General features: G+C 37.4%; 2 protein-coding genes across 2 annotated transcripts in view; one reads left to right on the forward strand and one right to left on the reverse strand.

The window, feature by feature from the left end:
- LOC118599497 (ribonuclease inhibitor-like) overlaps window positions 1-9,036 on the forward strand; it is a 12,871-nt gene extending 3,835 nt beyond the window's left edge. The window contains exons 4-7 of the mRNA XM_036214722.1: window positions 1,234-1,407; window positions 5,142-5,315; window positions 7,320-7,493; window positions 7,763-9,036. Of these exons, the coding sequence (XP_036070615.1) occupies window positions 1,234-1,407; window positions 5,142-5,315; window positions 7,320-7,493; window positions 7,763-7,775 (535 nt within the window). The 3' untranslated portion in view covers window positions 7,776-9,036. The remainder of the gene's footprint in view (window positions 1-1,233; window positions 1,408-5,141; window positions 5,316-7,319; window positions 7,494-7,762) is intronic.
- A 717-nt stretch (window positions 9,037-9,753) lies between these two features.
- LOC112156627 (receptor-type tyrosine-protein phosphatase-like N) overlaps window positions 9,754-12,219 on the reverse strand; it is a 32,407-nt gene continuing 29,941 nt past the window's right edge. Inside the window, 5 exon segments of the mRNA XM_036216446.1 lie at window positions 9,754-10,272; window positions 10,605-10,678; window positions 10,766-10,830; window positions 11,008-11,061; window positions 12,005-12,171. Coding sequence (XP_036072339.1) covers window positions 10,201-10,272; window positions 10,605-10,678; window positions 10,766-10,830; window positions 11,008-11,061; window positions 12,005-12,171 — 432 coding nt within the window. The 3' untranslated portion in view covers window positions 9,754-10,200.

The raw sequence follows: 12,219 nt of genomic DNA on the forward strand, positions 1-12,219 counted from the left end.
GCTCTGTAGGCAAACTGCAGGGGGTCTAGCAGAGGGTCAGTGATGTTCTTCAGGTGGCCCAGAACCAGGCGTTCAAAGGATTTCATGATCACAGAGGTATTAATAATTAGTAAATAATTTTAGATCTAATTGTAGCAAGTAAAGTGCAGCCATTCAGTTTCTCTGTCATATTGTTTAGCATCATCATCAGATCAGTGATCTAAACTCAAGAATTTGCTCAAAGTCACATCACTCAGAAGCAGGTCCATGGACTTTTTTTTAGGTAAAAATAAGGAAATAACAATTTCTGTCATTTTTTTTATATTCTACAGTTTGCAAACAGAAGAAATTTTATAAAAATAAAATGTAAACAAATTTTGACTGTTGTCAATTCAATGGTGAATAAGCTACTCTGTAGGGTTCAATATGTATGTAAATCTGACTGATGCCTTGCCAGTCATAAATCTCACCACACGTCACTGCTCTGAAGGATGGGAGGAACGTATCAGGTGAAAAACTTTCTGATGTTTCAGTGGAGATTTTCCGAGTCTGTTGTCATTGAATCTGCTGCAAGTCCACACACACTTCACATTTATTAGATTTTTGGTTGCCTAGGTTACAGAAAAGAATCAATCTTAAAGATTAGGTTAAGCAGTAAAAAATAACTTCTCTTTGGAGCCATGGGGATTTTCAGTCAGAGTTCCTGTAGAGGTTCTTATCAATCTGAAGCAAAACTCCCTTCAACCTCTCTCAGCTCTCATTTCCTCCAAATGGTATACAGAACACCACAGCAAAGCAAATTTCATTTATGCAGATCATACAGGCTTTAATTGTAGATTTATGCTGCAGTTATAATATAAATGTAGTATACACTTTTATCAGATTCTCCCCCCTGCTTCATTATGGAGACATGACAGCAAATCCACAAGACCTGCAGCTTCACTGAACTGTGTTAGAAATGTCCTGAGCGCGTCACAGAGGAAGTTTGTTAGATTGAAGCTTTTGTAAACAGTCGCTAGAGTCAGTCAGACTGTTGAAGCTTCATGTTGGAGCCAGCTAGAGTCAGGAAGTCATTTCTTACAGTGAACTTGTGTTCATAAGAGTCCACTTCCCAGTTACTACTAACAATAGAACCATCAGAGCTCTGCAGTCTGACTGTTATCTCACATGCATACACTCAGATGAGCTACTCATTGCCTAAACACACCTGATCCTCTTCACACCATTCACACACATTACCCTGTCTGTTTTCAGGTTGAAGGACTGCAGTTTATCAAAGACCAGCTGTAAAGCTCTGGGCTCAGCTTTGCAGTCAAACCCATCCCATCTGACAGAACTGGACCTGAGTTGGAACATCCTGGAGGATTCAGGATTTCTTCATCTATGTGGTTTTCTGGAAAATCCAGACAGCAAACTGCAGATTCTGAGGTCAGTAAATAAATTGAATTCCCCAAAGGATGAGGAAAATGTATCGGATGAAGAATTTTCTGATGTGTTAAGGAAAGATTTTCTGAACATGCATCAATTTACTGCTGCAAAGCTGGATTACAGCTTGGAGTCATTGCAATGATTTCTCAATAAGCATTCCTTTGTCTCATTACCTTTTCCATTAAGGATTTAATGATTTATTTAAGGGTCCCCATTAGTCTTAACCAAAGGTAAGAAGGTAAGACTACTCTTCCTGGGGTTCGCATTAAAATAATGCATGCACTAATACACCAAATCAAAAAATTCATTAATCATTATAACTTCATCAAAAATACATAATTAAAACCAACACACTGAAATGTGTCAATACAAAATAAAACCCTAGAATAAAAGAAACAATCTTCTTAAAATAAATGACTTATTTATGCAATTAAATGACATCATGAAATACAGATTTTTTTAGATAAGCTTTAAAAATATGATGGCATTTTGATACTGCAATTTCTGAAGGGACCATGTTCCAGTATATAATTGACCTATACATAACTGTTGTTTGAGAGCACTGGTTTGCGGTAAAGGGAGAATAAAAGTAACAGAAGCTTTTATTTTGTTAAAATTACGTCTCATATTGGTAGGCAGCAGCTGCAAAAATAAACTAAAAGGTTTGTGCAGGGCCCAGATTTTATGCAGAAATAAAATCAGACTGCAAACAAGCCTGTCCTGAACTTTCATCCATGAAAGACACTGATGCATCCAGTATGTGTTAGACCTAAAAGGACAACCCAGGGCTAATATTGCAGTCCTATTCTGCACTTTCTGAAGTCTTCCAAGGTCATTTTTGTTTGCACTTGTCCAAACATCTAAATGACACAAAACCAAAGTCTGCAAAACCATTATTCTTTTTTCATGTGGAATTTAATTAGAATTGCTTCTGATTAATGATATGTTCCTGCTCATTTTATTAACTGTTATTTATATGTGACATTTTCCATAAAGGTCAAGGAAAGAGGAAAATTAGATAGTAGTAGTAGTAGTATACCTTTATTTTTCTACCTGAAAATGCTTGAAAATCTGTTCTTATTTACAAATCTTGCCAAGAGGCTCAAACAGATAAAACTTTACACTACATGAAAACACATCAACCACAGAACAATTATACTGAAACAGATTGACAGCGCTGGTAGATTCTGTAGCAGGAGCAACAATCAACAATGACTTAGCGAAGTCTGTCTGAAGAGATAGATTTTAATGATGACATCTTAAATTCATTAATTCATTTTCTTGGCCGCTTTTTCGCTTTTGGGGTCGCGGGGGTGCCGGAGCCTAACCCGGCTACTGATGGGCGAAGGCGGGGTTCACCCTGGACAGGTCGCCAGTCTGTCGCAAGGCGTCAATAACACACACATACTCTCACATTCATACCTAGGGGCAATTTAGAGTCATCAATTCACCTATGAAGTATGTTTTTGGATGGTGGGAGGAAGCCGGAGTCCCCGGAGAAAACCCACGCATGCACGGGGAGAACATGCAAACTCTATACAGAAAGGTCCCCAGTTGATGTTTCTGCTTCAGACCCCCCAGCCAGGATTTGAACCGTTGCCTTCTTGCTGTGAGGCAAGAGCACTAACCACTGCGCCACCGTGCAGCCCCAGACATCTTAAATATGATATGATAAATTTGCTTGGCCTAATGTAGTTGGAGCAGTGATTGTATTGCTAGACTCCTGCCAATAAACACCTAGTTTATTGAAGTCACAGTGACGGATGTGAAAAGGCATGGTGGTAAAGAACCTCACATTTCTTATTAGGGGTGTACCAAAATATCGATATTGCGATATATTGTGATATTTAGTCCTGCAATTGATTCTCGATGGATTCTCACCAAGTATCGATATTATATTTTTCATTTGAAGAGGCTGTTGCACTGAGCGTCTGAGTCACGCGGTGGAACTAATGAGCAGATGGGCACGCTGCGTCGGACTTTTAATAGCTATGCACGCACTCATACGGGAGAAGCACCGGTGAGATACAGGCTCTGTAGCGCGTGTGTGGAGCATGTCTACTTGTCAGCATTTATCATCCATCTGTAGCAGAGGAAGACGGTAAGAAATGACTTTGTCTGAGCGCTAGAATGACAGCGATCACTTACTTCCTGTTTGCTGTGGAAACTGGGCGCGCGCTTCGCAGTTGTTTGTGTACACTTCAGGTACCTGTCGGAATTTTTGTTTTCATGCACTTCAATCTTTAACCTGCTGGTGTACGGTATAACTTTGGTAAATTTATAATGTGACGTTTTCAAACAATGTAAGTACTTGTTGCTAATGTTCATTTAATGTAATTCTCAAATACAAAAGCAGGATTTGATGTATGAACTTAAATTTAAATGTAATTAAAATAAAGTACATGAATTCACTGTAAAATTAGGGAGGTTGCTTATTAATTGAAGCACTTAAAATTATATTTATTGCAATTATCATTTGTGTTTTAAGGTTTTTACCTATTGACTGCTGACTGACAAAGGATAAAGATTGGAAAAAAAAATCTCAAGTGACAGTCTGAGTTAATTTAACCTTCAATTTTGGATGCTCAGCCTTTTCAAGTGAGGGAAAACTACACAAAAAATTAGGTTAATTTTGAGAGAGACTGTTAAACATTATATTCATCAACCTTTGGTGTGACGTTCTTTTGGAGGTAGATAGCTGTCGCCACTTGAATTATTTCATTTTTGTTATGTTGCTTAAAACAATTCTGCAGTAAATAGTGTCACTGCTGATCATGTTTACTATTGTTAACATTGAATTTGACAGATAATTCCAATTCAGTTCTTCCCAATGCTTGTCAAAGACATAGTATTACTGATTTCAGCAATGTTTCACAAAAGTGTCTATAATTTCTTGCAAAAAAGATAAATGGGGGATATATTTTCCCAAAAAACATGTTCTTCTACACAATGCTAGTTATTAGAGAGGATTTTTACCAATTATATTATCGATATTGTAAGCCATGTATCGCGTGATTGCATCACTGATATTATTGATCCTTTAGAACCTGAATCTATTATTGTAGAGTATATATATTTGATATTAAGTCCTGAATCAGATGTTTATAATTCATGTAGAGAAAATGGTATGGTCGAGCCGGGGTGGGATTATACAAGTTTGCTTCCTTAAACTACCTTTCAAGTGATCTACTTGTGATTTATTAAGTGATATGTTACTTTATGTATTATTACCTGATTACTTGAAATGAACCAATTAATCCATTCATTCATTCACTTTTTTTTTTTACAATAAGTTAAGCTTCAAGATGAATCTCTGTGTTACACCTTCGGAAATTGTGAGTGGTTTAGATGTAATTTTTTCAGCTTTCACCTGTTAGACACTGTCAGAAGACCAGCTGGCATATTTGATTAGAAAGTAGACAGACCAATACAGGAGATCCCACATGCAAACAAAATATTATTATATTAAAATATTTTCTGCTTTGTACACATTTCTGCTTCAGCGTGGTTTCTGTTTGGCTCCAACAGTATGTTTGTGGGTCATTTTGACATGATCGTTGATGTAAAGGAGAGTTTGCTTAACTGTTATTACTGACAGCAGAACCATAGAAATCTGTCATCTGACTTTTACTAGTACATTCATCTACAGAGACACACACCTTTTGAACACCTTAGCACACTTGAAACCATCTATGTGGTTTTCTATTGTCACACAGTATTCTCTCTGCTTTCAGATTGAAAGACTGCAGTCTGTCAAAGAGCAGCTGTGAAGCTTTGGTCTCGGCTCTGAAGTCCAACCCATCCAATCTGACAGAACTGGACCTGAGTGAGAACAACCTGCAAGATTCAGGAGTTCTTCACCTATGTGGTTTTCTGGAGAGTTCAACCTGCAGACTGCAGACTCTGAGGTCAGACTCCATGTTTCTGATGTGTTCAGATCAAAATGATAACAAAGTTGTTGACACTAAACGGAAGACATAAGGCTGATGTTCTGCCGCTGCATTCTGATCATCTTCATAGTAAAGGCTTTTACATTTTTTAATCCATTCTCTGCAGCAGAAGATCTATTCTTTGATCTTTTTTCCTTACATCTTCTTAATTTCTAATGTTAGCTTCTGTCAGGGCAATTTTTTTACGATTTCTTTAGATGTCTCCTTAGGGCTGGGTGATAAAAAGAGCAATATTTATCACGTATAACTATTTCTTATTAGGAAATAAGTCAAGCACAATAGGCTTATTTTCAAAGGTCAGAAAACACTCGCTAGTTACAAGTATTTCCTCCTCTTTTTTGAGTAAAAGTTACAGGGTTAGTCACCCCATGGTAAGTGCTTGCATCTAACTAGTTATATTTATGAGCTCTTCTTTTTGTACATTTCTTTTGTCCTCTTCTCCTTCAATGTCTGACTTCACGGGACATGACTCAACACCCAACCCCTGCAGTCACTTCACATGTGCAGCTTCTGGTTTGGCTGATCAAACAGCAGAACACACTGCAATTTTGAACAGAATCCAGTCAGAACTGAATAATAAATCTGCTTCACCTAAAGCACCAATAGACAGATTGATAAAAGGTGTTAATTTGGAGAAAGCGCTATTAGTAGACGCCAATGCTTTTATGCTAGTGCAAATACTAACTAGCTCCTCCATGTGTCATCTTCAAGTAAACACGGACCAGTTTAACATCCGACAATATTTTCACGGACCGTTCTTTAGGACGTGGCGAATTAATACAAAATTATTCATAGGACATCAATAAAAAATGTATTATCCAAATAATAATAGAATTGAAGAAACTCTGTATTAGCAGTGTCTGAGTATTACAGAGCCGGTGTTGCACCAAAAACTGTGACTTTTGTACTTATTTCTCCACCTTACTAAAGCTGCAGATTTAATGTCAATGATATATAATGACGATAATCAAAAATTGTACGCTTGTTTTTTATTATTTAATATAAAATGTATTCACCTGGAGGTAGAATACAGAAATATCGAGTAAATCTATCCTTGTTTTCTCAGCATATTTGATTTTATTTTAGATGACAATAAAGACACGTTCATTCCATTTATAATTCACTTTTATGCAATTTGTTTTCCAACATTGTCATGTGATACAGTAAATCATGTTCAGGAAAAAAGTTAAAAAGTAATGCCTTTGCTATTTATGTGTATTGTTATGATTTGGTGGATAAAAAAATATGTTTGGCCACTAGATTTTTTTTTATCTACCGGTCAACTTGGCTGGTGACTCGAAAATTAAATTACAGCCTGTGCGTGGACATCATTCAAAATCTGACAATAAACCAGAGTAACTTGCTCTGAAAATTTTGCAGAATGCTTGTTCCTTATAAAACTGGAAATACCACCAACCTTTTTATCACCCAAAGCATTGACACCAAGCATGCTCAATCTCAGACTGAAATAAATGACAATTCTCCATTAAAAACAACAAATTACAGACCTGCAGACCAGAAACAGTCTAAACAAATTATATTTTGATATAAATAGTTTTCGCACAACACGAAAAACTATATTGTGATATTAAATAATCCATATGGCCCAGCCCTATCCCTATTATTGTATTTGCATTGATACCATAGTTTCATTGTCTAACAAAACGGATTTTAATGACATAAATCAGTGAGCAGAAATGTCCACATTCTGATACTGATCTGCAGCAGCATCTTTCTGCACCTCCTTGTTACAAAACTGTCTGCTGATATTTGTGTTCCATCAGCTCTCCTGTGTGTCTTTGCTTTTGAACTTCAGACTCGTTTGAAGTGCATTAGAAGAAGACATGCATGCTCACATGCATTCAGAGTCCCCCTTCTTTGGGTCTGAACTCCTAAGAATTACTCAAGAATTGAAAACACTTGAGCTTTGTCTTTAAACTCACTTCTTTGTTTTTGATTCAGGTTGGAGCGCTGCAGTTTGTCAAAGAACAGCTGTGATAATTTGGGCTCAGCTCTGAGGTTGAGCTGGTCCCACCTGAAAGAACTGGACCTGACAGGGAACAGGCTGAAGGTATTAGATGTTCAGCAACTCCAGAATCTGGTGAAAAATCCAAACAACAAACTGGAGATTCAGAGGTCAGTAGAGGTTCACAGTCAGTCCAGCTGCTTCCAGATGTTTTGTTTGAAAGTTAGTCTGAGAGCAAAGATGCAGTTTCCTGTGAAGCTGCAGCTTCAAGGAGAATAATAGCCAATCAGAGCAGCAGAAGCTCCAGCAGGGGAAGAAGACAGGCAGCTGCTGCTCTAAACAGAATCGAAGTTCCTAATGCTGCTTTTGCAGCATCACTCACTGACAGACCAGGGTCAAGAGACACTCCTTTATTTATGTTTCTTCATTCTTTTCACAGGTGGAGGAACTGAGTTCTCAGCTCCTCCAGATGGTGTGCAGAGATGTTCTAACTGGATGGTGCTTTTGGGAAATGGAGAGCAGAGAGATGAAGGAATCAGAGGAAGTGAAGATGGGTGTCAGAGCTGGAGCATGAACTGATCTGAGATCCGCTACACTGTTTCTCTCAGCATCAAGTGCGCAGTTATTGCTCTACAGCTCCCCCGGCGGACTGATGGAGAACTGCACCCCCACTGCTGGACTCCTTCACCTCTTTGTACCACAGATAAGACTTTCCTCTGAACATCCTTCAGCTGGTTCAGAAAGCAGCAGCATTGCTGTTGACCAAGACCCCCTTACAGCAGTTCTGGATTCATGATTCTCCATCTGAGTGCAGTTCAGCTTTCAGTTTTTATCATATTTGATTCATAAAAGGCCTTTTAGAACCATTCAAGGTGAATGATCAAAAGATCCTGGCGTCCCAGAACCAACAGTTTAGTTCAGAGCTGAACAGTTCAAAGATTAATCATTTTTCATGTGTTTTTTCTTGGCAGAAACCATCAATTTAATTTGTTTGATTTACTTTTTTTTCTTATATCTGTTGAAAAGGAGATTGATTTGTGTTTTATATTCAGTTAATTATTTTGTATCAGGGTTTTTTTTTTCTATTTTTTACATCTCATTTTAATGCCATGCTGTTTCATGGTAACTTTTTTAAACATGTTTTATTTTGCATTTTGAAACTTCAGACTTTCCCATATCACAGTGATAAAATGTTCCCATAATTCAGGGCTGTTTACCTAAAAGAAGAGCAGATAGAAGAAGTGGACTTCTTCTACTAGTGCATACATTGGATTCAGATCATCAGTTCCAGATCTGTAGAAAAAAAAACACAAAGACTAACAGAAACCAGATGATTAAAAAAGAAATCTGTCAATAGGAACTCTGACCCAATTGTAAATATATTGTACTCTGATAGTTAAAGTTTATTCTTCCATTGCTCTATATTCTTTTTTGCATAATTGGGGGACAAGCTTTATTTTTATCTACTTTAATGTGTATCACTTTAATGTTTTATGTACATCTTTACATGTATTAATAGATGTGAGTTCCTCACTCGAACAATCAACAAATGAGCAAATAATTGATTAGAAAAGATATTTATGTATTAGATATGCATGGTTGGGGAAAAACATAGTCAGACATTGGATCCTGTTTCTGTAACAGTGAAAGACATTTGAACCAGAACTCTGAATCACAATATTCCAATTATGAATTAAAGATCTTCAGTCTTGATTTCTTTTCTCTAGAAACTCTCATCTATTAAGATAATATATTATCGAAAATCCAATTTGCGCAATTTCAGAGTTAATGGAAACGCAGCTAGAGGCAAACAAACATGCAGAGTTGAATAAAAAAAAAAAATCCAACTTTGTCATGTGATACAGTAAATCATTCAGCACAGTCACAGGTAAGCCATGGTAACATGACTCACTAGTTTGCATTAAAGTAATTATAATCCAATTTTGCAGCTGTGTGCATGTTGATATTGATGGGTGGACCTGACTCCAAACTTTCCCCTTTAAAGAAGGGGTCAAACACAGTATTTAGTTGTTGGAACACACAATTTAAGACGATTTCAAAGCTGCCAATAAAAAGACCATGCCCCAATTATTTATAAATTTACTTCTCAAATGTTAATTAAAGTACTCAAGCACAAGAGCACAAAGAATGCAACCCCCAACCCAACCAGAGAACATCCCTCCCACTGCCCAGCACAGAGCCCAATCCAGTAGAGAGCCAGCCCCAGAGAGCAGCCCACCACCACCCAGTTCCAAGTATCCCTCCACCCCAACCCCAAGCACAAACCAGGGCCCTCCAAGGGAGACCCACCCCCTGCTCCAGGCAACCACCCATCGCCCGAGGGAAGTCTGTTAGAGAGAGCAAGGCAGGGGCCACTCCTCCCCCGCCAAAGAGGAGGTTGGATCACTTAGTAGACAAAAAATACACCTATTGTTGCAGCACTTAAACACCAAAAGATTTATTTCAGCTGTCACAAATACAAATTAAGCTTTTTTTTTTCAATTTTTTTATCTTGCATGAGGTAAATGACGACATACCCAGAGATTGAAAATGCTTGAGTGGTACACAGAAAACATGTAAATTTCTTTTTTCTTTTTTTTAAGTATCATGAAGCAGAATTTGTACTTCCAATTTGATTTGGAAACTTTATAAATCAACACTCCGTGATTTAGACACTGGTTAATTCCTCCAGGATTTTCCAAACTCTTCTTGACCTGTATTTTTTTTTCAGCACTTTGGTTTGAAGTTTAGGTGACATGCAGGAGGAAGCATCACTTCTCATCCATGTACAGAGGAGGAAAGGTCAAAAGGTGTGAATAAGGGAGGAGGGGTGATGGTTCAGTCCCCTCACAGGAGCGAATCTGGATGATTCTGGGTTCACTGGGGCAGAGCTTTGAGGATGGCGTTCACCTCCTCAGCCACTGCAGTCAGAGCGAACTCAAACTGGTCCTGTGGACAAGCAGAAGTCAATTTATTAGCTGATTTTATGTTTATATAGTATTGTTTACTGAATTACATTAATCTTTAAAAAAAAACAAAACAGAAAATTCAGGATGGACTGTTACTTCTTTGTTTCACCAGCAGAGGGCAGCAAATCATCACTGTGATGGCTTCAGAAAATAAAATAAAGTTCTGCTCTAAATTTATCCAACTAAGTTTGTTATTTGACTAAATTTCCAACCAAAACTCAATTGAAAAAACACCCTTTAATCAGAAACTCTTGCTTTATATCTGGGTTAAACAAAGAATAATACTTTTGTATTCATTTGCTCTGGACTCACCTTAGTGCGCACCATCCCGGGTCTCTGGTCCCGCACATGCTCCAGTGTTGCAGCGATGTCGATCTCTTTCACACCTGTTGGACAGTAATACTCACAAAGTCACTCTCATAAACCTTAAATTAGAACAAAAATCTGTCAGAAAAAAATCCACCCTACTACACCTTTAGCCATGCGGTTCAAAACCATGTCAATCAGGATGTAAGTCCCGGTCCGGCCTGTGCCGTCACTATGGAAACAGGTTAAATCAGACCTATTACATTACTTTATGAAAACATTGAAATCTTTATAATAAGATAATATAGGTATCTCATTTGATGAACTTTAATCCTACTTTATTCAGAAACGACTTTGACCCAAAATAAATTGATCACCATGGAAACCAGAAGAAAACTGCATTTCTTACCTGCAGTGCACAATGATGGGGCAGGACCGGCCTCTGTAGCACTTATTCACCTTCCTAAGAATAAAAAGGGCTATTAAAAATTCAAGTGATAAAACAAAAAGAAAAAGAAAAAATATTTGAAAAAAACCAAAAGCATCAGGATAGTACAGAAGTTTTCATCAGGCTAAATTTTGGGAACTTTGAGGAATTAAATAAAATTCTAAATATTTTATAAATGGGTAAATAGATAGATATAATTCTGCTAACATGTAGCGCTGGTTCTCCTGTTAAAATACTATTCTGCTTTTATTCTTTTCCACTGTACTCAAATAAACAACTGCATTGATCTTAATATAACATTTGCATAGGAACTGGAAATTCTACAACTTTGAAAGTTAACAATTGGTTTTGAAGTTTTTCTTTTTCAGCCTGTTGACATATTTGCTGTTTTACATTTCATTCATACATTTTTTTGTACACTACCTTAAGTAAGCAAGGAATCACTTGAAATTTGATTTTTAATTATTATAAAAAAATATTATTTTTTCTAAAGAAAAATTAATGTTCAGTTAATATTTGTAAAATACGTGGGAAAATAGAGACAGTAATATTTTGAGAATGCTAAGAAAAACACGACAACATTAGGAAACTGATTGTTGAAATGATTTAGAAATGTATACAATAGACTCAACAAAGTATAAAGGTATCACTTTTACCCCCTTTTTCTAATGAGATGAATTCAAAGATCTGAAACCTTTTCCACAGAAACAGAAAAACCATTTCACTCATTATTCATAAATCTATCTAACTCAGTTATAATGAGCATTTCTTTGTTTAAATATTCCATCCCACCTCCTACGTTTGCTACATCAAGATGCAAACTACACAGCATGATTATTGTGCAGGTGTTTCTTACACTAGACACAATAAAGGGCCACTCTGAAACGGGCCATTTTGGTTAATTTAGGGGTCTAGGGACTCAGAAGCTACCCGTTAGCTAACCCTATCGTTACAGTACCTGCGGAAGTCCAGTAGGGGGCGCGTGGAGGTCGGAATGCCCTGTGCAGGCCAGCTCAGGAAGTGGAACTGTGTGAGCGTGCGCGTTTCCTGCGTCTGCACGTTCTTCAAGTAAAAGCTGCGCACGAGGAAGTCATTACACCAGATGTGCTCGGACACCAAGTTCACCTGAAAAAGAGATACAGACTTTAGTGTAGACTAAAACACAAAGGCGTG

This window comes from Oryzias melastigma, linkage group LG2 (genome assembly GCF_002922805.2).
Source record: "Oryzias melastigma strain HK-1 linkage group LG2, ASM292280v2, whole genome shotgun sequence".
Taxonomy (NCBI): domain Eukaryota; kingdom Metazoa; phylum Chordata; class Actinopteri; order Beloniformes; family Adrianichthyidae; genus Oryzias; species Oryzias melastigma.